General features: G+C 40.5%; 1 protein-coding gene across 1 annotated transcript; it reads left to right on the forward strand.

Annotated features, from left to right (window-relative positions):
• The first annotated feature begins 21,378 nt into the window (after positions 1-21,378).
• LOC139742531 (uncharacterized) lies at positions 21,379-23,507 on the forward strand. The gene is made up of 4 exons (XM_071653063.1): positions 21,379-21,983; positions 22,044-22,185; positions 22,551-22,682; positions 23,328-23,507. Exons 1-4 carry the CDS (start codon positions 21,379-21,381, stop codon positions 23,505-23,507), a joined length of 1,059 nt encoding a protein of 352 aa, XP_071509164.1.
• The last annotated feature ends 215 nt before the right edge of the window (positions 23,508-23,722 follow it).

Raw genomic sequence — 23,722 nt, forward strand, 5'->3', positions numbered from 1 at the left:
ACAACGTACCTAGTCAGCAGCAATTTGCTGTCCCCTTCAGTATTTTCGGCAGAGAATGTTCAGTGTGCAAAGAATATAGAAGACACGCGAAGAAAAAAAAAAGGAATTGTACTTCCTTAAAAGTGAATTGCTTCTAAACAATTAGAAACACAATTCGAAATATTTAGCGTTCGAATGCTTAACGTGACAAACAATATCATGCATAAGAATAACATGCACGTGATGGATTGATATTAACCTAATTAAACCAATTAACCTGGGATAATCAATACTCATTTTTCAGTCCGGGCATTAATAACAAGAGTAGTTGTTCCATACAAGATTTCCACCAGGTTTCATATTCAGCATTTTTTCTGAAATACAGCTTAAAATTGTTAAAGGTAGGGAATCCCATTTGCATGCCTTAAATGAAGAGTTGTATAAATACAGTAGTATGTTGAAGAGAGTATCATTTTAGAAACTCCCATAAAGTATTGAAAGTGGAAGGAAACATTTAGTACATTTTTTTGACCGTTAGATTTTGAATTGAATTTTTTTTCGGGGCTCACCGTAAATTCCAGTACATTACTAGGCTAGCTTTGCAGACCCATGCACTGCATGTGTGTTCATCATGTATATTTTGTGAAGAAAGTTCATCAACGCAAGCCTCATTTCTATATACATTCTTGCCACACACTCTATATGTTATTACATCAGCTCTTGTACTTTTAGATTTGTGTTTATAGATAACAAATACAGAAGACTGCAACAAAAAGGCTTAAGTGTGGCTGACACACAGAACTACTGAGTAGTTGAGTTTTGTGCATTATTCAAATTTTAGATAACTGTTGACTTCCAAATTTCTAAGCAGTAGCCTAAGCAAGTCCCCTGAGGTTCATATGTAATGTTTTGCTGCATTTTGGGAGGTCTGTAAAAGGTATCCCCTACCTTTAAGATCGAGAACATCTTCTTTAGGCTACATATCCAAACTCTACGAAAGAGTGGTTTTGAACATGGAACATCAAAGTCAGTGAACTCCTGAGCATTGTTATGCTGTAGAACCTACGCATAAATTTGCACGAACTGCGAAGAGATTCCGCTCCTTCTCTTAACACCTCCCCGGTCGTACGTACCAAGATGGAATGATCTGCCACGAAATTAATTTGCTCAACAGATCCTCACCCACCCCCTCCCCTCCGCAGGATCTGCAGGGTGAAGGACGAAATGGAATGTTCCACCTGTCACCCGACCTACTTTCTAGTCATGACATTGTCAGACGACAGGTGAGTAGGCCTAGTAGTATATTGGTTTGCAATACACTAGACATGCTTTCTGGGGCGTGAAAAAAAAAAAAGAACGGTGTCTTTCATAGAAATTATGCCATATGTCTCTTTGTGGTTGTAGCTTTCCTTTTTTTTTTCTCAGCAGTGAATATTGACATGTTGACGCAAAGCCGTGGTAATCATGATCAAATAGCCGCCACAAGTGGAAGAACAAGTATTCGTCATCAGTCGCCAGTTGTTCAGGGTACATAAATTCTGACCTCATTCTAGTTTTCACTCCTCGCCTTTTGTTTAACAAAAAAAAAAAAAAAAATCTGAGTTGCAGTCCCTGATATGCGTGAATACAAAGTTATATAACAATAGGAGGAGGGTGTCTGTGAGTCATTTTGATTCACTACACCCTTTATGTCCCTTCATTCAGTGAACTTTTTATTGTTTTTTTAATGATAACCTATTTAGAATATATTTATGGTGACATCATAATATTCAGTGTAATCAGTTTCGTGCATTTCATGATAGTATATCTTTCTGTTATTTACATTTATTTACATCTTCATTTGGCTGAAGGGATTTCTATGCTGTCAGTTTTAGATACAATCAACCAATCTTTACTCCTACCCTGTACTAAACTATACTCTCTAAAAAAAATCGAGTTGTGTGTGTGTGTGTGTGTGTGTGTGTGTGTGTGTGTGTGTGTGTGTGTGTGTATTTGCATTTAGGATATGGTTAGTGTATGTTTGTGGGTAAAATTTATGTTTGGCTCAATCACCTGTCTACCATAAGCAAGTTCATGTTTAGTACCTGTGTCTTTAGAACATTTTCTGGAACATTTCAAAGGCAAGTTCTCTATGTCGCTGACTGGTATTTGTCCATTAAGGTAAATGAAAAGTAGTTCATAGAACCATTTCATAAAACCAATAATGCACAGGTTTAAGTTCGGGACGTTAGTGGAGCTCGGCTAAGCACAATGATGAGCAACATGCACTCGACTGCGCCTCGTGTATACGCCTACACCATTGTAAATATCCTCAAGTGCGCTGCATCTCCACTAGTACCCCCCCCCCACTTGTGCATTACTTATTGTGAAGTTACCACGATTTAATGCTATTATATAAAGGGGTCATTTTATTATCTTCTAGACACCTCCAGCGCTTCAAGGCGGGAAGGCAAGATGTGAAATTTCACTTGCCTTTTCGGGTCAGAGAAGGTAAATAAAGCTGGGACTATAATTTATGATATCTCGTTTTCCCTCGTTTTGGTTGATAATGTTTGCAATTTATTCAAACCCCGAAATAATTCCATTTTAAATAATCCTAGGTTACAGTGTTATGAATCTCAGTTTCCCTCATCTTGTCATGTGTGGTGTAGGCTTACCATTGGGCGATTCCTTCGGATGTAAGCACAGTATTCCGTCGACCATTTCCAGATAAATTTTGTACCTGTTGACTGTTCCCTCGACCTCGGATGTCTTATACGTAAAGTTGCATTTGAGTATCAATGCCATTTGACATACTACACCCACACACGACATACACAAAGCACAATGTTTATTGTCATAGTGAACGACAAAGAACAATGTCCTGGTATGCGATTGTCATAGTCGAGCAAAGATCTGACGCTTGCTATTGTTATGAGTATTCATGCTTGTCTGCCTTACAGTCGACGTTACATTCAACGTGTTTTTTTTTTAATTATTACATTGTGCATTTCACTTGAAATTGAGCGGGGAATGTAAATAGATAACTGAGAAAATAGAAAAAATGTATCAAACGACGGAAAACGTGACTATATTTGTTTGACGCGGAAATCAACGTCAGACATAAGTTCACGTATATACTCTGAAACCACATTCAGCCGTATCGATGCTTTTATATTTTTCCAAGGCTTATCAATTAACAAAGAGCCGGAATTCCTTTAACGCCCACAATATCAGTCGCCTTAATTCGCACCTGTTGACAGTGTGCATTCAGATCGACAACATAAAATTATAATAGCAGATAGGGGTGAAAATAGTGCAGACATTTGTGAAAACGGTGGATGGTTTATGCTACTGACAGCACAAAATTCTCTTCAGCCAAATGAAGACGTACAGCAGAAAGAATTAGACTTATATGAGACATATTACTGATTCTATCAATTTGATTCTCACTGTTACATCTATACAAAGGCACTGTTTAACATTGCCATGACCGACTTAAAAAAAATGTGTAACTTTATTCATTGTACTGTATGAGGAATTTCAAGTGCACAAAAAACCCATTAAACGTTTCGAGAATTATCTTGTCCCTATCAAGCAATTTCGAGGAGATTGTCATTCTTAAAAAAGAAGAATAAAAAGTCCACTGAATGGGTTATTCTGACGCACACTGTTTACCAGACTTAGTAATCATTTATGTGGTGAACGCGGTCACTCATGGATTTTATACCCCCTTATTTTTTCCTTGTAGCTTTTGTATTATAAGAGACGGCGTCTCAAATTTTAAAACCGGAGTTATTGGAAAGCACTGCCTTTTGGCCGGGGTCAACCCACTAGACCGACACCCACGAGTCATACAGCCCACGAGTTCGACATTGAAAACAGGTCCATGAGTCATACAGCTCACGAGTCATACAGCCCATGAGTTCGGCACTGGACAAATAAAACCCATGAATTCGACACTAGGTAAAAACAGCCCACGAGTTCGACAGATACAACACGGGGCTTAATGTGTCGGTCTCGTGGGCCTTGTTAGCTTAGTGTCGAACTAATGCGCTGTATGACTCGTGAGCTGTATAACTTATGGGCTGTATGACTTGTGAGCTGTATGACTCGTGGGCTGTCTGACTCGTGGGTGTCGGTCGCGTGAGGTGCGCCCCTTGGGCCACACATCACAATGACATGAAGCAAAAGCTTAAATTGAGTAGACATAATTGGCAGTGCTCATCTCATAGCACCCACTTTCCGACATGACAAACTCCGTACAGGCCTAGGGAGGCCTATATCAAAGTATCGGATAATACGAATCCAGTTTTAATGCCACGTGCTGCACTTTGCTCGACTGGGCGTTAACAATCTGGAAACCATTTGAAGACGAAAATGATTTAATGGCTCAACAAAGTCATTTCTCTGGGGTCAACCCACGAGACCGACACCCTTGAGTCATACGGTCCACGAACTCGACATTGAAAACGGTCCATGAGTCATACAGCCCACCAGTTATACGGCTCACGAGTAATACAGCCCACGGACTCGAAACTATAAGGCAAATAAGGTCCATGTTTCTGACAGCAAGCTGATAATGCAAACGAGTCCCACTCCAGGCTAAAATGGCCCATGAGTCCGACATCGGGCAAACAAGACCCACGAGTTTGACACTAGGCAAAAAAAGGCCCACGAGTTTGACACTAATAGGCAAAAAAAAAAGGCCCATGAGGCCGACACTATGAAATGAATGTCGGACTCACGAGATGGACTGTACGACTTGTGGGTGTCTGAATCGTGATGTGCACCCGTTTCAACATCCCTGACGTTTCTATGGCAACATGTCATGGTCTTTTGAATGAGTATATTCTTCTCATTTTCCCTCTAGCTGCATGTAATGTTTTCCTGCTGATTACTGACTGGTAAAGCTGTTTTTCATTCTCAGTCCCCCCACCACCCCCCCCCCCCGTCCTATCTATACACGTCTGCTATACGTCCCATGTCTCTCTTGTTATTGTTATGTAAGTTATGTTCACGCACCCGTCGCCAATGTCAATGGCAACATGTACGTCTTTTATACCTTCGCATTGTATCTTTGTCTCTGTTCGTCCTTGTCTTAGTCCTAAAGCTGCGTTTACACCATGTTCCCGGCAACCACGGCAGATATTTTTAAACAGTCAAAAAAAAAAAAATGCCAAGGCAGTCCCGGTGCTAAGAGTAGGAATTTTGTATGCCGTGATTAAACGGGGTGATCGCAACGAAACACGACGGCGCGTGATAGACCGTAACAAAACTTGAATGCAGTCCCTGGCGGGACGCGACGGGAAATATTGATAGTCTATAGCATGATCAGACGTCGTTATAACAGCGTCTGATAGTTATATTATGTTCGAGGACTGGAACGAGCAAGACTGGAATGCGAAGGGAGAAAACATGAGAATGTCTCATCTACCCAAGGCATACTGCGTTTCGGGCAAAAGGGGCTGCAGTGGCCACCGGGGGACATGGTGTAATCGCAGCTTTATAAGTCCCTAGCTCTGTTTCTATTACCTTCATCTCTCATAATTCCGTAAAATCACTGCATAATATTCATTCATGTTCAAAGCACACGTTACTTTAATTCTTTAGTTTTAGAGATGCGGTCCCAGCATATTCGAAACTATCGCATCATTTTTTTAAATTTTTTTATGGACTAATTTTACTTTGAGGCGGGTTAAACACTGTAGCCGCGATGGATACATTTCTACCAGCACTTTGATAATTATGTACAATAGAACATGGATTGATATTCTACGAAAGTGAAGTTTTACAAATCATAGCTTTCTTGGTAAACCATTTCGTGGTGATGGCTTATGTAACAAAACAGCTCAGCGTTTGCCGCGAAAAGTACAAAGCATCGTGAATTTCGAGTGCGTAATCTTATTGCGAGAAAAGAAACAAAGTCGTTAACGCCAGGGAGGTACCTCCCTGTGCACCCACACTCCCTGTATAAGCTGCTTTACTTTGCCGTCTCATTCATTCTCTTCTACGAAGCATCCAAATCAAAGGAAATTCAAAAGGGGTGTTGTTTTGAGCCCCTTGAATTATGCAGTCATTAAGACTCCATATTTGTGAATTATACTGAGAAAACGGCTCCCATGTGGAAAGTTAAAGTGGCAGGTATGATATAGGCCTATGCCTTGCTCACAGACAGTGCGTCTTAACAAACCTCAGAATTACGGACCTTATTTCATTTTCGGTTTAACGAAACTTCGGGATAACGAACCTTTATCATTTTTAGGATTGACGAACATTCGGAATAACGAGCTGTAACCAATGTGGCCATCATTGTCCGGTGTCACAGATGCTGTTGGTAACCACTAGGGCCTATCTCCTCCCCGAGGTTGCAACAGTGTAACCTATTTGCATACTTAATGTGATTTCTCTGGAAGTTCTATAGGCTACTAATGATCTCTACACGTATAGGAGGTATCTGGATCTCTCATTGGCCCATTCGCGCTGTACAAACATTAACAAGTGAAGCTGCCATGCCGCCATCTTACCAGGCACACACTACGGGGATTTACACGCATTTACTGTCACCGTGATCACAACGTGATCACGACGTGATGTCATGAGCTCTGTACACAAATTAGGTATGGGCGATGTGCGTGGTAAGATGGCGCCGTGGTGGCTTCAAAGCGATTGGCCAAGAAGATGTCCAGGTGCCTTCCGTAGCTAGAAAATCAGTGGTGTATACCCATACGATGGTAGTGACACGTATGCTGGTCTTAGCCTATTTTGGCGTTCGACGCTCGTACGTAAAGAAGACAAGAAAAAAAAAAACACGACAGAAATTGACAAAATGAACACGCACTTTGAGGAAATTAGAAAATATTAATAATACAAAACACAAAACCACTAAACAAAACGAAGAGTGAGCAGTGAAAAAAAAAAAACTAGGACGAGGTCATAATGAACGTGCCTTGAACGACTGACAATGATGAATATTTGCTTTCCAACTCGTGGCGGTTGTTTGATTAGGCATGATTCTGATTATCAAGGTACGGCTTTACGTCAACATGTCAATATTCACGGAAGAGGAAAAAAAGAACAAGAGGCACATGACATAATACTATGTCTATGAAATTCACATCATTTTGTTTTGATACGCCCCAATAGGAAGCATTTCAAGTGTATCGCGAACCAAAGAGTAGAGCCTTTATAGTCGCCAATCGTCTGACAATGTCATGACTGATTAGAAGTAGGTCGGGTGAAGTCTGGAATGCACCAGATTGCATCCACCAATCGCCTAATCCTTCGAGTCCTGTTGTTCAAAAGGGGTCATCCCATGTACCCGACACCCACAAGTCAAACGGTCCACGGGTTCGACACGGAAAAAAAAAATCCACGAGTCTGTCACCATCATGACTATGAAAAAACAAAACTAAAAAAAAAAAAAAGAACGTATATTCAGCATCATGATGTATTGTCGGTCTCATGAGCCTTTTTTTTTTTTTTTTTTTGCGAAGTGGGCCTTGTTTGCCTGGGGCCGAACCCATGGGCCTTATTTGCCTAGTGTCGAGCTCATGAGCTACATGAGTGGGCTGTATGACTCGTGACATGCACCCGCTCAAAATGCTGTGGTGGCAGGACATCCCATTTTAACACGACAAACACATGTAAAATGAAAGTAAAATTACACTCTTTCATGAGCGTTTTTTTTTAAATCCTTCACTACGTGTTCGCATTAATCAATGTTAATTAAATGCCATTGTGATGGCTGTACAATATGAATTGTTATCATATCATCAAAGGTCTAGTCCTCAGGCCCAGGAGTGGACTATATCCGTATGTCTTGAGATTGTTTTTGTAGGCACTTTGCTATTATTACATATACAATATTAAGCTTCTATCTACAGAGCTGCTTTCTCATCATTCAGATAATAATCGTGGGAATAATAATCATTATGTACTCTTGTACATTTTTCATCATATTCGTCCACAGGTTCTCTCTCGTATTAAGTTATCGGGTGTCTTTTTTTCCTGACGTGATCTTACAAGGTTTTCTCTTTGCCGAAAAAAAAAGGACAATGGCACTCAAGAAAATACGGCGTCGTCCAAAAAAACAAACAAACAAACAAACAAACAAACAAACACACACACACACACATACACACACAACGGTACTTTGAAATTTCATGATGTAGAAGCTCTATTCTCTGAACCCCCTTATAGGAATGAATTGATGATGTGGGAGGGAGATTCAGCTAGCTACCCCTCTTCTTTGGCGTCATCGGATTTTGGGGTCAGTCAGCTGTTCGCATTCCGGGAAACTTCCGCGAAGCGAATCACCGGTTTTGCTTCCGAGGTACCCCAGCCCCTCTATTCATCCGGCGAAGTCCTAATTTCACGAATGTCTGAAGTCGTGCAGGAGAGCCGCACGGACAAAGATGAAAAGACAAAAGAATTACAGAGAAAGAGAGAGAGAGAGAGAGAGGGGGGGGGGGGGGGGGGAGGCAGGAAGAAAGGGCAGATGGGGACAGAGAAAGGAGAATCGAGGTCATGTGGCCCCCAGACAAGGAACGTAGGGATTCAGTGCTGAGAATGCGTGTTCTTGGACGAGGAGGGGTTAGATGAGACAATACTATGCCAACGTTAATCGCACTTTCCTGGCATGGGAAACAAACAATGTGTATGGGAACTGGAAATTGGACGTAATCACAATTGAGTGACCAAAATCAATTCCCCAAGTCTCATGGACGGATTATAGTGGGTTAATACCAAATCTCTTTAATATCCAGTAACGTCCAGTATTGTAGAAATGTAGTAGAATGCTCTCGCATCTGGGGACCACTGCTTCGTTATGTGAAACCTATACAGTGCGTCTAAGTTATATTGTGCATGGAACTATCAAATATCGATGATTTTTCGTACCACATTATTTGAAACTGCTCTCTAATGAACAGAAGTATGGATGTCTTTTTAGCACACCAGTTTTGCTATTCTGTCATGAAAACAACATTTGTCTACAACTTATCTGTCTATGTGTCTAATTACATTATGGTGGCCATTCATATCGCCCGTTATTATTTTACAAAGGAAAGAATCATCAAATCAACAATTTCGTATACACAATGAATGTGTTTCTCTTTTTTTTACTCGGACAGCATTATAAGATCGTGGCAATATTAATCAACAGTCCACTTCGCCTAGGAAATATTTTCAAATTTGAAAGACATTTCAGTGGGTCGTATTCGGGTGACGCATGAAGATCAAAAGAGGGAAATAATAATTACATGTATGTACCAACACAATGGGCGTTCTACCTCTTATCTCTTGAGAGTCTGTATTAATTTTAGTAACTTTTTAAAGTTCTTTGAAGGATAGTTTCTGTGCTTGGTACCTATATCCAGGGAGGTGAGAGGTATTGTCTCACCTCCCTGCTATATCATATTCATTCTCTTTACCACCCATTAGGATTCAATTGACATCCGACTGTCCGAATACGAAGCCCGCAGTGTCGCTTTTATCTTCATTGTTATCATCATCACTATCATAATAGCGTATTGATAATAATGCATGGAGTGAATTTAAGCTCCACGATATTCTCCCCGCATGAAAACCAGCAGAGCTTGTAATCTAATAGAGTTTCCTGGAGAGGAGTTAAAGCGACAAGAACAGGGAAAGTGATGTTGAACAGATGACGATGCATAGACCACCGTGTCCTTTGTTCAGAAATTGGATGGGGCTGTCAAGGGTGGCTATAGCTGATGACTTCCGTTGCAAAGATTAAAGATAAATTCTACACTACGATCATTCGATATGATCTAAGTAGGAGGTACTTTATGTCAAGCAAACATCGCTGTATAAGAAATTTGTATACTTTAAAGTCGAACACACGAAACCCAAAGTGAGAGAGTTGCAGAAACTTTGGAAAAGTTTGGGAAAGCTTCACTGGTTTCGATGGACAGTCTGTGTAGCATCGGTCTGAATCATGCAGTGTCGTGTGCAAGTGAGAAGAGATTATGACGTCATCACCCACAAATCTCACATTGGTTTGTGCATGAAGGAGTCATGTACAATATAGGCCTATGCCTACATTTGCTTCTCGAAATCCCTCAAATTTATCGTGAATAAAGTTCAACTTACGTAAATTATACAACGCGAATAATGATGTGATTAATTTTCTTTTCTCAGAAGAGAAGGAAGTTAATGAAGAACTGTAAAGTGAATGATGTTATCATTTTTCATATCATATTCAAACAAGTGATCGCAATTGACATCCATCGCACGTTGTAACTTCTTCTCTTTTCGATTTTGATACAACTTCCTCTCCTGTATTTCTGCGATATTACTCTTAATGCATAGAAGACAGAACATGGAGTGGTGTTTCCCTTTAAAGGTGCATGACGGGAGGTGATTCAAGTCCTCGGAAGGCTCACCAGCTGACCTCACATCGCCCGCCCGTCACTCACCTTCCAAACGCACCCTGACTTACATTCGTGCGCGCGTTTTGCCTCCTTAATCTCCTATCGGGCGGAGCAAAAGCTTTACTATTAACTTTGTTCCGTGTGTGGCGATCGCGGGACCAGTATTCGTGATGGGACAATCACAATATCTCCGGGATTTCCTAGAAAAGCTAACGGTCCCGTGACGCCATTCCATCGTCGCTGGATCTGATTCAGGTCACTTTGAGGTCAATTTTGTCTAAATGACGCGAATCTAGGCCAGGCCAAAATCCCGACGAAAAATCCGAGCACACACTTACGGTCAAACTGTCACAGACGATCGCTTGTGGCTTCAAGCACAGACAGACAGGCCCGCCACCCCGTCATTTTCATTCATAAATTGTGACGTCGTCGTAGGTCAAGGGTATACAGCACGCGTGGAGAGACGAAGTAGGTCAAAAGTTGAACGTCCTTATAAAAAAAGTCGGAAATACAAGAGGAAGAATATCGCTGTATGCATGCAATAGACAAGTTCCCCCATAAAAAAGGCACTGTGCACGCAGCTGCTGTAGTTTAACCCGCGGGAAAACTGGAAAATTTGGCTGGAAAACAGTCGAGAAAGCTATTAAAAGTACGCGTTCCAGTCTTTATTCCATTTCTCTTTTTTTTTTCCTTGTATTGAAATCAAACTTTAAGGTTAGTGATATTTGACAGCTAGGCAGCCTATCATTGTGTATATCATAGTTGTGCGTGTATGTGTGTGTGTTTTTTTTCGTCCTTTGGCCTTTGGTACGTGTAAAATGAAGGTTCTGTGCTTGATCGCCGTATGTCTCGAGCCAGGAGTAGAGCTCTTATTCTGATGAATAGTCCATCATCGTAAGTGAGGTCGTGAGATGATCTCCTTTTGAATTATGCTGAGGTAAGAGAGGGAGAGAGAGAGAGGGGGGGGGGGGGGGATGGAGCCAAAAAAAAGTGGTGCTGGTTGAGATTCATTCATTCATTCAGGCGTATGGCACAGTGTGTGTCTGGTTGATACCGTTTGCTGACTATTGCTAGTCACCTTTGGCGAACCACGAGGGGTCGACATCATTCGCCCGTTTAAATGAAATGGGATAAATATAGAAAATGTCCTTCAAGCAAACAACAGTGGAATAATGGTTATAGTAAATTATAGCGATAAAACATGATATATATATATATATATATATATATATATATATATATATATGTGTGTGTGTATATATAGATACGTTGCGAGTTATTCGAAGTCCACGTCCACAATAATATCAATGATAGAACAGAACTCAAGAAATGTATCATGCTGTCAATAACAACAGTTTATTTGAAGAACACAAATTTTCGGGCTCCCCGTACGTTCTCAAGTGATTTTGATTCAAAATTTTTAACAAATATGATAATGATAATAATAATATTAATAATAATAATAATAATAATAATAATAATGATAATAATGATAATAGTAATAATAACAATAATAATAATAATAATAATAATAATAATGATAAAGAGATTACTACTACTACCACTACTACTACTACTATATACTACTACTACTACTACTAATAATAATAATGATAATAATAATAATTAATGATAGTAATAATAATAATAATAATAATGATAATAGTTACAATAATGATAATGATAATAATATAAAATCTTTAATATAACCAAATCAGCTATTGATATCAATACACCTTGGTCAAGAGGGGACAGTGTGCGTGCTGATGAGAAGAATGAATTAAAAAAGAGGTTCATTGTGAAATTGCCAAGTAGATCCTTGAAGTTTTTATGTTTGCCTCCTAGTAGTCTTAAGACGAGACGAAAAGAATTTCTTTAAGATTTGTGTGATGTGTTTGTGACAAAAGTCTTTTAAATCCACGATGAAATTTGCGTTCTGAAGGCTTTACAAACTTTGAGATGTGTGACAATTAGGATATGTAGAAACTATATTCTATATCATTTCGTTACTCCACGTCTCAGACATTGCGGAATCTATATTATCATACATGTAATGAAAATGTAATGGAGGGTAAAAAATAAACACGCATTTCCCTATAAACATCCTCTCCTGGGGATAGACGTCGAGAGTTGTCAGAAATTGGGAAATCATTCCCAAGCAGTCGCTGGAATTAGTTTTATTTTCGCGAGAAAGACAGACCCTAAGGACGAGTAGCTACATCCTTGTGTGTCGCGCGACCTTTTATACCTGTTTGCACCTTGCAAAGACCTCTGCGCTCGGTTCCTCGGTACGTGGTCATAAGACTGCGGACAAAATCAAGTCTTAACAAAGGTGCCATTTCAGTCATGCAGTTTACAGGAGTATGTAAAGATACATAATATATAATGTCCTACATGATTTTATATATGAATACTTCTTCATCAAACAGCTGTAGTTGCTACTTTGATATGAGTTTGACAGATTTCTAGAATCTTATCAGACGTTTGAGAATGTATACAATCATCCTGATATGATTAAAGCCATTGCTTTGCCGGTATCGGGCCAAACGGTAGGTCTCGATTTTAAATAACAAATTCCCCTCTTTCAGATGTGGCTTCGACGTTTAACGCCATTTTTCCCTTTGTATATATCATAGTATACATACAATGAGCTCAATATTGATCCTCAGTCTTTTCTATGCCATTTAATAGAAAAACCCGTTTTTCAGTTCGTCTTGACTTACGTCGACTGAAAAAGGAAACCCCTCCCCCAAAAAATAGACTTGTAATATGAAAATTACCATGTAATCACTCAACACACACACACACACACACACACACACTTACACACAGTATAATGTATTGTATATGATTTGGTAAAGTGTCTCATGGTCGAGCCATCGAGGTACCGATGTCACCCAACCTGCGGGGGATGGCGGGTTTACAGATACACGAAATGCGACCTACTTCTGCTCGATGATTTCTGGGTAGAAGAGCACACATGATGGTCCCCGCCTGTGTACCGGTCGGAGCAAACACTCGACACAGAAATGTTGTAAGAAAAAGTAGAAATAAAAAAGACTTATAGTAGCTCTCCAGCCTCAAATCAATATCTGGGTTACTCGAACACCCTCAAAATACATATACTACATGTGCGATCATTAATTAGATCATTTTAAAGAAATCATGTGCCAGTGAAAAGGATAACAAACAAGAAACCAAGAAGTAGGGCAACGTCAATCGACGTGATAACAGCAGACGACCAGGGTCGGTCGGGGAGGCAAGAACAAAACCCGACAGAGAATACCTATCACGTGTATTTCAGTATTTACAAAGTCTCGGTCTATTTCATTCAGAAACGTCTGTGCCAGGCTTTGGCTTGTCGCGCACAGCACAAAGAGAGCGGCCTTCCCATTGGACAATGATGAGCAACCGGTAGACTGAGTATGAAACGTCACTTCCTATTGGACGCATGTAAGAGGGGTGATTTTATTCGATTGTAGGGGTGCATAAATGTTTTTCTTTGGTCTTCCGGTCACAGAACTTGTGGCATCACCAATAATCATGGTTCGAGGGAACCCCGCGGCTCCTTTTTCAGGGCGTTCAAAACGATTGTTAGTATACAAGCTTGGAGAATCAGTTAGGGTATGATTAGGCAATCTGTCAAATACCAGTCTCGAATTGGGACAGAGCTTTGTATAATTGGTTCTGGAGCAACATATTACATACAGATGTGAGTATATACCCGTATATCTGACTTCGGTAGTACAGTAACTACAGACTGACACTTTATTTATTCATTTTTTAATACAGCAAATACATAGCATAACAACTTACACGAAAACGCAAATTACACAGTAACGTTCTTTGCTCATTCTTATGCTTGGATGGGCGACATTGGCTCAATGAACTCAAATCATTAAATTTTCAGAAAAACTTAAAGCTTTATGCAGGACTATGCATTTATATTACTTTACAACATATTTCTTTTATTTTCTCTAATTCAAACAAAGAGGCACATTGCTTGGACAAAATTTGGGAGACTTCCGTATCTTCGAGCAAAAATATAATCACATTGTATCGCGAAAAGTCATACTTGAGTTGAGTCGCTCATAAGTCTCTGCCTCTCCTGTACTTAACATATTTACCTTACCTCATTGCCAATTTATTCTTATTCTTTTTATTAATCCATTATTTTTTTTTTCGGTACAGGGGATATGACTTTATGTAGGAGTGATAACTAGGTTGATTGTGGCCCAGCCATGAACAATGCGTCTGGGTATAACTGGGCTAAGCAATTCCAAATTGGGTCAGCAGAGATAGCGGCCAAATTGACACGCCTCCTGATGGAACCGTGTTGGGCACGTGTGGGTCGGACAAAGGTGAGATACATTTTGGCGAGAGAGGGAGAGAGCGGAGCAACAGCAATTGTGTGTTTTTTTTTTATGACTCATAGAATACAATCAAGTTTTGGTAAACATTGAGCGCGCATTACTCGCATCTTTTCACAGCCTGTGTGTGTTTGTTGTGTCAGTGTGTCTTTCACAATCCGTCTTTGGCCTTTCCTTCCCTGTAATATAATTTATTTTTCTCTCTCGTGAACTGTTTATATATTGTTTTATCTCTCCTTTCTTTTTTTGCTCTCAACTTCTTTTCGTTTATCTTGTTAATGTCATCCTTTTTCTCTTATCTATTCTTCTTCCTTCCTTTCTTTCTTTCTTTCTTTGTCTTTTTAGGTACCACTCTAGTGGTTATCAAGTGTAAGAGCTTTGACACGCCGGAGGAGAGTTTCAAAATGTCTTCGTGTTTTTCTTGTTAATGTCACTCTTTTCTTCTACAATGCATTTGTTTCTCTCTTCTTCTTCTTTATGTCCCTGTTGTGTAGATATCACTGTAGGAGGCAGCAGAAATCTTATCGTTATAAGCGCGTTGACACTTCGATGCACTGTCATCCGTTCTTTTGTTCTAATTCGCTTTACTCTCTTGATTATCATGATGAATTGATAAACTTGGCTTGCCCTTTTCCTTCTTCTTCTTCTCCCTCGACAAGCTCTCCTGTTTTCGTTGTCTGCACTGAATCTCGACTATTCTCCTACTTTCTTTCTTCTTTCTGTTCTCTTCTTCTCCCCATTCTCATCTTTCTTTCTCCCTTCTTCTTCTTCTTCGTCTTCTTTTCCTAGCACTGCATTGACTCTCCCCACCGTTTATTCTCTCTATCGATTCCACCTCTTCGTAGTAATAAGGAGGTTTTGAGGATTATGGATTAAACAACTGGAGCAAAACATAAATGATATTCAGCAGGTTTCCCCTGAGAAAAACTGAAGACTGGATTATGATGATAACCATTTCCTTCTTGGATTATTAAGAGGACCAACCCTGTCAAAGTCGGCAACAACATTACTGAAAGTTACGATTCTTACCATATCATTTCCAAGCTAAAACCAAACAGAATGAGTTGAAGCTACCTCTCCCCTACCCCTCCCCCCCCCCCACCTTCACACACGCATAAACACATACATTCACACCCCACTTACATGTATACATATACAGTGAGAGAATTGGGACGGCAAAACTTACAACTAAAAGAATTATTGCCTGCTCCGTCAGTCATATTAATTTTGGATGAAAGGCTATGAAGTAGGTCAACAGAGAGCCGTCACCCGAATACATGTGAATGACATACTTGACACAAATATTCGAGATAACACTGCCAAAATCAACGTAATCGGTTATCGTACAAACAGATAAGGAAATGACAGAGCAGTCACCGTGTCATTCTCGTGCTGGCAGAATGGAAGAGTCTATCATAGTATGTGTCAAAAGCCGACCAATCAGAAGCCCCGCATAACAAGTGGGCGTGTCAACTATTCGACCTAATTTGACCGTGTCACTTGTAACGGAGAGACGTCGCGGCCCACGTGCGAGCGAAATACTCGCATTGTTCTCGAGCCCGGAGCCCCTGGGCAACAGGTAGTCGTCGAGCTACGACACTATAAATTGCCATGAATGAGGGGCACTTTAACACTATGCTCTCAGATTTCGACATGAAGAGGATGAGGACCCAAGTCCTCGAAGGCAGCAATTAACGAGACAAGCTCTGCTCGGGACGAAACCCTCATTTCTCGGGACACTTGTTGTTTTCGCTGCAAGCCGATCGTGAAGAAGAAACAAAATTCGAAAGTGTCGCACATCTTCCCGAATCTCCTTTGCAGGCAGCGATGCTGCCCGGACTGTTGTAGGTAAGATAATTTCCTTTATGATATTCAGGAGAGCAGCATGAGGTTTTTTTTTAAGTTTGGATGAGTTCGACATTAATGTCATTCGGTTTGTTTTGAATGATGTCAGTAGTCTTTAACAAAAGAAGTGAAGATGCGCAATTTTGATTTTTCTTCTTCTCGGTAAAACTGAAGTTTTTTTTTTCGGGGGGGGGGGGTTGAATGATAACGCAAAGTGGTTTTCAAGAGGAAAGGCAGAGAGCAAAGATTAGAATTGAAAAAATAGACTGAATTCTTTAGAAGATAACTAAATCTGAGATGGCTGCTCTGTGAACAGAACAAAAAAAAATGTATCCGATTTCATCTTGTCACTTTTGTATAGCTGAAGTGGGAATTTTATGACAGATCATTATTTTTCCCCCAATAAAATGTCTTAATATTGAGCTCTGACCTTAAGAGTAAACTTGGTTGTTGGTATACCACGGCATATACGATGTCGTTGACATTGCAGTGTATCTATTGCCCCTGGTATTTACGGCGAGACTGGTAGGTCTTGCCAGCTTCTGCCATCATGCAATGCAAGAGTGTTAGCAGCCGGATGAAATATTGACTGGGACAATATTAGAAATGCTTTTCACAGGTCATTTGGGCTGATATTCCTTTTTTTCTGCCCATGTTTATGAAACACCTGGTTGGAGAAAAGGCGGCTTTGAAATTAGTCGAAGATCAATCGTATTTCTTGCGTGTGTTTGATATCATGAATTTGCGATTTAAAAATGACATCGAGAATTAATCTATACATAAGATGTATGTATATATGTGTATATTATATATGAATATATATCATTAGCATCTAGATGCTTGAATGATAATAGACCAATCGATAAAAGCTATCCGTTTTCAATCTATGCAATCGAATTCCTCTGCAACATCACGGTCCTCGAAACTAAGCAGTATTTTGGCAGTAATATTTGGCCTCTTATAACATGTACAATCCTTTATATACTGTGACGTGGTATAAGTGTATACATTTTGACTCGATCCCGGACCAGAAGGTTACAGGTTCGAATCCTATATCAGTACATATCACTTTTTACCCCTCGCGGCACGATTTCCTTTCAACGCTGCGCACCATGTATAGCAGTGCAATTAACAGACATCTTATGAACGTGTGTAACAATCGCATTTCTATCATGACTGACTGCAAATTTCTGCCCTTTATAAGTCACTGTGGTATTTTGAATTGACATACTGCTCCAACAACCCGAGACAGAGATAAAGTGTCAAAAGCCGAAAATGATGTCGACCTCTCAAGTATCAAATATTTGGATGTTGACATTGACAAGAAGAAGAAAAGAAGAAGAATTACCAAGGACGATAAGAGTGCAGAGTCGTTGTCCTAACTTTGTTATGTACCACTTTTTAGAGTTGTTAAAATGGAGATAGCGGGAAGTGGCTCGTTAAAGGAGGTGTTCGAGGTTCATCAATAATATCTCTTTAAATCTGTCTGTCTGTCTGTCTGTCTGACAATCTCCATTCAATGGCGCGTCATATCTGTTTGCTTACCTATTGGCGCGTGACATTCCTCTCTGACACTGACAGCTATGGTACGAAGCATTGGTTTTATTGTTGAACATAGATTACAAACAACCCGACGTAATGCAAATAATGGTTGGAGAAATATGCTTTGCATATTATGCTTTGCAGATTCCGAGATCTGAAAAGCTCGCCCTTTGACTTGCGAAGGAATTATAATCAAACCATCGACGCCTCCACCGTATCCATACAGAATAATAATATTTGAAGGATCTTTGTTTTTTCTCCTTTTCTTTACTGACACGACACGTGCGACTATATACAAGTTATACAAAGATGAAATGCGATTTACGTTTTGGTTTTTAAAAAAGTAGGTTATCGTTTGTCATTGATCGAGAAGTGTGGTTTGTCTCGCAGTGGAACTCTCGGGGAGAGGTGATGTTTTGTCAAAACGTGTTCTATAAAAGATGACACCCTCACAGTGTGGCGGCGGGGGGGGGGGGGGGGGGGAGGGGGGGTTAGATGTGTTGTTGTAGTTCCTCAGACCGTTGTTTTGGAATACGGTTAAAAGTACAGGCCGAGAGGGGACCCCATTGGTATGACACAAAAGAAACACCGATCCTATACTCCGCCGAGTTTGGTTACCGTATTAACGTATTGTATGCAACATGCATCGGTATTACGAAATGTTGCTGTTTCGTTGTGAGGCTTTTGTATTACCAAATTAATATCAAGTTTAGAGTCAGTTTACCGACTGACAGGTGGTAGGGAACTTATTATTATAGTCCTATATTGGTACACATTAAATATAGATTACGAATATATTTCTATAGTTTATATGACTCCAATGATAAGTCAAGATAATCAATAACTCTTTGTTATTCTCACCTTGAAAGATCAAATTGGAAAAATAGTAATACATCTACTGATATTTCTGTCTACATCACTTATCTGTGAACGATCTAATCATACTCATTGAGAGCAAGCTCTGCTGTAACTGACAGATTTGTAAACCATGTCTTATAGTCACTTTATAACTGGTACCAAAGCGTCCAGAAACTATGCCTAGGAAATACTTTCAAAATTGGTGACATTTTATAAAAAGAGTGACTCTGTATTATGATGGTTCCCTCTTTTCCTGCCTAAAAGCAATTTTGTCATAGGCTGTCTAAGTTCACCTTACTTTTTCAATGGCAGATAAAGAAACCCTCTTCATTAAAAAGAAAAGGAAATCGAAGCGTACGCACTCTGATGATATTGCAAGAGGTTGAAAAAATCTTTAAATTGTGTACTTGAATTACACTTTATACTTGAAAATAAAAAGTTGCAGAAATAGATTAAAACTGAATTGAAAAGGGAAATTGATAATGAAATTGAAAATAATATGCTCTATTTCAAGTGCCTTCTGAGCTTAGATGCCTCCTGCGATATTGATATACCAAATATCTTTGACTATCCGATGCTTTAAAAAAAAAAGTTGATCTACGACAATGATCAGAATACTCCACACATTGGCCCTAATAGTGGTGCTCTTTCTGAACAAACATCAGCCCTTATATATGGGAGAAAGTAATTTTGCTGAGGTAATGACGTCAGAATCCTACCACTGATCATTTCCATTGGACCCTCTTCCATGTTCGCAATTTTCATTGAGATTCAGTGCAAATCATATTGTACGTGTTTTAAGGACATCTTTGAAATATTGCTGCCGGAGATAACCCTTACTCTATCTCCTTTTTGAGCAGGACACCTTGCCCATGTAATGCATGATTTATGTATGTCTACCTCACGATCATAATTACCCGTCAAAAATTTTGATAATCGTTACGACTCCTTTGGTAAAACATCTCAAGTAAACTACGTAGTTATCATCATAATTGTTATTTTCATCATCATTATCATGAATATAGAAGTACACAGTCGATATATCAATCATCATTCTTCATGTGACAGTCAAATCTATCCGTAGACAAGCTGACGAAGAACAAACAGAACCTTTTGAAAGATTATGTGGTACAATATACAAACGTCATGTAAACCTGCAATAGAAGATAAAGCAGCGCTGTTTGTCCATTACTTTAGATTTTCTATCGTTTATTTTAAGAACAGATAGTCGTTTGACCACGAAAATTACATTATTCATGACCATCTTCAAGCCCATGCACGAGGAGCCATACATGTCAAGTCACTTCGCCTCGTAAACGCTCAAACCCTCAATCTTCGCACCTGATGCTGTAGTTTTTAACCACTTCTCTTTTTTAACGATTCAAGCAATCCAGCAGATAAGAGAGCGATGTGGTTTCATTCACGCAATAATTCCACCCACTCTCCTTTCGTGCTTTCGTTTATAGTACAAACAAAACCAGCAATAGCGATTTGGATTTAAACGAGCTATTTGCATCACATCTCGAGACTAAAACATGGACAAGATCAGGTGCCTGTGGTCTATGCTCTTTAAGGTAACCATGACAACAGGCCTGAAGCTGTAACATTGGACGGATAAATGTCGTAAGAGAGGTTTTGTGACGTTAACACTAGCAGCTCTGGTAATCTTGTTAAGACCATGAAAAAAAAACCCCATACAAACAAACAAAATACAATACAGTGAGGTCCCGAGAAGTCGTTGGATGAATTAATTCATCCAAAGGAATTTCTAAAACTCTGAGTAGGCCTATATACGCTCTCTGTTGGCATTTTGGATAGTGTATGATGGACTAGAAATTGACCAATCCTCTTTGTGAAGCACGTATAACTACATGCCTTTCATCTTCATTTTATCAGATAGGTACTATGAAGTAGTGGTTCCGTTTTTGTTTTTGTTTTGTTTTTTGTTTTGTTCAATTTTTTTAAAGAAATCTAACAACATTGAGTCAAACGAAGTGATGGTCCTATCGAAAATGACATGTGCTAAATGTTTTCTATAACATTCCTTTGCTTCAGATTTAAAGGAATAAACGAAGATCATGCGTGTATGTAAATTTTCCATAAGTTTTCTTCAAATAAGTTTACTGCGTACCGCGATGTGATGTATTTTTCGCCTTTAAGAAATTTATTTCCTTGAATAAGGTAAAGGTTTTAGTGGTAAAACCATGGATACTCTCCATTGTGTGACCCTGACTGCATTCCTGTTCAAGAACTTCGTGCAAATGAAAACTACTATCTTCTACACAAATGCATTATTTCTTGGATACAAGAGACATTAAGTCATTGGTTCAAGGACACACACATTACCTAATATCATCCGATTCCCTGTTCTCTGTTTATCCGCAGAAGTAGTCCGGTAATAGCCAAAGATGGGCGGGGCTTGTAGCACTGCGAAAAGTGATGTAGGTGTTACGGACCAACAAGGACTTGGCAATGGTGTCCTGCAACCGCATATACTCGACCCAGACTCCGTCATTCTGACCAACAACAACTCCACAATCAAGGCAGCCATGGTGCCGCCCAAAGACGGACTCAAGAGCGCCATGAAGGACTTGGAGAACGGCAGCATGCACGAGTTCGACAAGGACGTAGTCCCGTCGCTCGGCGGGAAGACGGCGGTGACGCTGCAACATCACGTCCCGCTGATGGACCCCAAGGTGGTCGATATGCTGGTCGAGAAGATGAGGCAAATGAAGGAGATGAAGCAGCTGATGTCGATGAAGGGGCCGAACGCGATGAACAATGGAAAAGGTGTCGCAACAGAAGGGGGGATGCCCAATGGCACCACCTTGGATGGAAAGTTGCCTGCAGGTGGCACCCCGCCCCCAGTGGGTCTGATGTCCCCAAGTGGTATGGCACCACCCAACGGACTAATGCCCCCAAATGGTATGGCTCCACCCAACGGACTGATGCCCCCAAATGGTATGGCACCACCAAACGGACCGATGCCCCCAAATGGTATGGTTCCACCCAACGGACTGATGCCCCCAAATGGTATGGCACCACCCAACGGGAAGATGATGTCCATGCCGTCACTGCCCAAGCTCTTCGGGAACGTAGAAAATGCCATCACGGTGGTGAGGCACATGAAAGCGGTGTTCAATTCACAGGAGATTCAGGATCTCTGCGACGAGAAGATGGACCCATCAGAGCGGAATGTCATGTTCAAAATGATGGTGAGTTAATCATACCTACGACCCTGGACAGCCTTCGAGTCTTTAATTAAAAAGAAAAGTTGTGTTCGAGAATGAGGTTGGGTTTCTCACTATACATTAGTACAATGTAATTCTTTTACAGATCACTTATTCCGATGTTTATCGTCAATATAAACCTAATCGGTAATCCTGTAAGAGACAAGAAAAAAATGACCTCACGAAAATGCATATCGATTCTGTTCACACTGACAAACATCTTTGAGGACACTGCTTCATCGTTGTTTAAACTAAATATATTTAAGCAACATGAGTTTAGACGATGACAGTAATTGTTTCCTTCTTCTCTTTCTTACGTACCTATCTACCTATCTCCTCGGTGAGAGCAGCAATGTAAACTGGCGATGGAGTTCAAGGTGCTCCACGACCTTGGTATGCTTCACCTGGCCCACCTGCTCGCCACGGGGAAGCTTCCACATCTCCTGCAGCTGGTCCTCATGGGATACCACGATGAACCAGAGGTGTGTTCCCTTTATTGCACGAAGGACAGGACACCTGGGATGAAAGAGGAGCGGGAAGGGAAGGGAGGGGGCATTGGGGTGAAGACTTTGAGGGCTGCAGGGGCTGCAGCCCCCTCCGTCCATTTTCCCCCTAAAAACAAAGTGAACCAAAAAAATATCAAGAACTTTTTCCTTCTTTTATTTTTTTGAAGGGGGGGGGGGGGTGGTCGGCTTCTGGATCCCTCCTACGAATTTGTTTGTTTGCTTGTTTGGAGGATCGATCAGGAGTAGTGAATGGACCCCTTCCTCTTTGGGCCGGGCATATATATTCCGTAACCCAGGTATATTCTCATGCATTTGTTGCGCTGAAATAGAATAAAACAACTTTGGTGGGATGTGGCATGAGCTGCGTTCCTGAAAGCCTTAATTGTTGGCGTCAAGCAGTTTGTGCATGAGTCATTCTTAGAGAGAACCATTTTTTCCAGTCCCATGAGTCAATCTAGCTGTTGTTGCGTAAATCGTGTTGACCGAGGGGTTTTCCGCGAAACCATAGACGTAGATGTTTGAAAATTGACTTGGCATTGGGCAAAGGGATGTAATGGCAAGCAAGTTGTAGCACACGTCGATGAATTGCTTCATATCTATGAACTGATCTCTTCTCTCTAGGTCATGAAAGAACTGAATTTCATCGGTCCCCTAGCTAATCTACCGAGCCACGGCGTACGGACCGGGGATCCCGTGCCGAACATTGCACTTAAAACGTGTGCTGGAGAAATGACGTCACTGAGTGACGTACACATCAACAAAGACCGCCCCCTTGTGGTCTTTGCTGCGTCGTCATCCTGACCTCCACTTCAGGTTAGTAATTGGTTGGGTTGCACTTTAAAGTTACCAGGACCCATAGAGTTGGATTATATAGCTCTATGCCAGGACCCGGAAAAGGGGGGGGGGGGGGGGGGGGATCTAGAGGCGCTATTTGATGGCGTGAAAATTGTTGCACTCTTTATAACAAAGATCGACAATATATAGTTCGTAGCTCTCAATCAAAGTAGATCGCATAA

Source organism: Diadema antillarum, unplaced genomic scaffold (assembly GCF_040938485.1).
Source record: "Diadema antillarum isolate AM-2024a unplaced genomic scaffold, OU_Dant_1.0 seq00001004_RagTag, whole genome shotgun sequence".
Lineage (NCBI taxonomy): Eukaryota > Metazoa > Echinodermata > Echinoidea > Diadematoida > Diadematidae > Diadema > Diadema antillarum.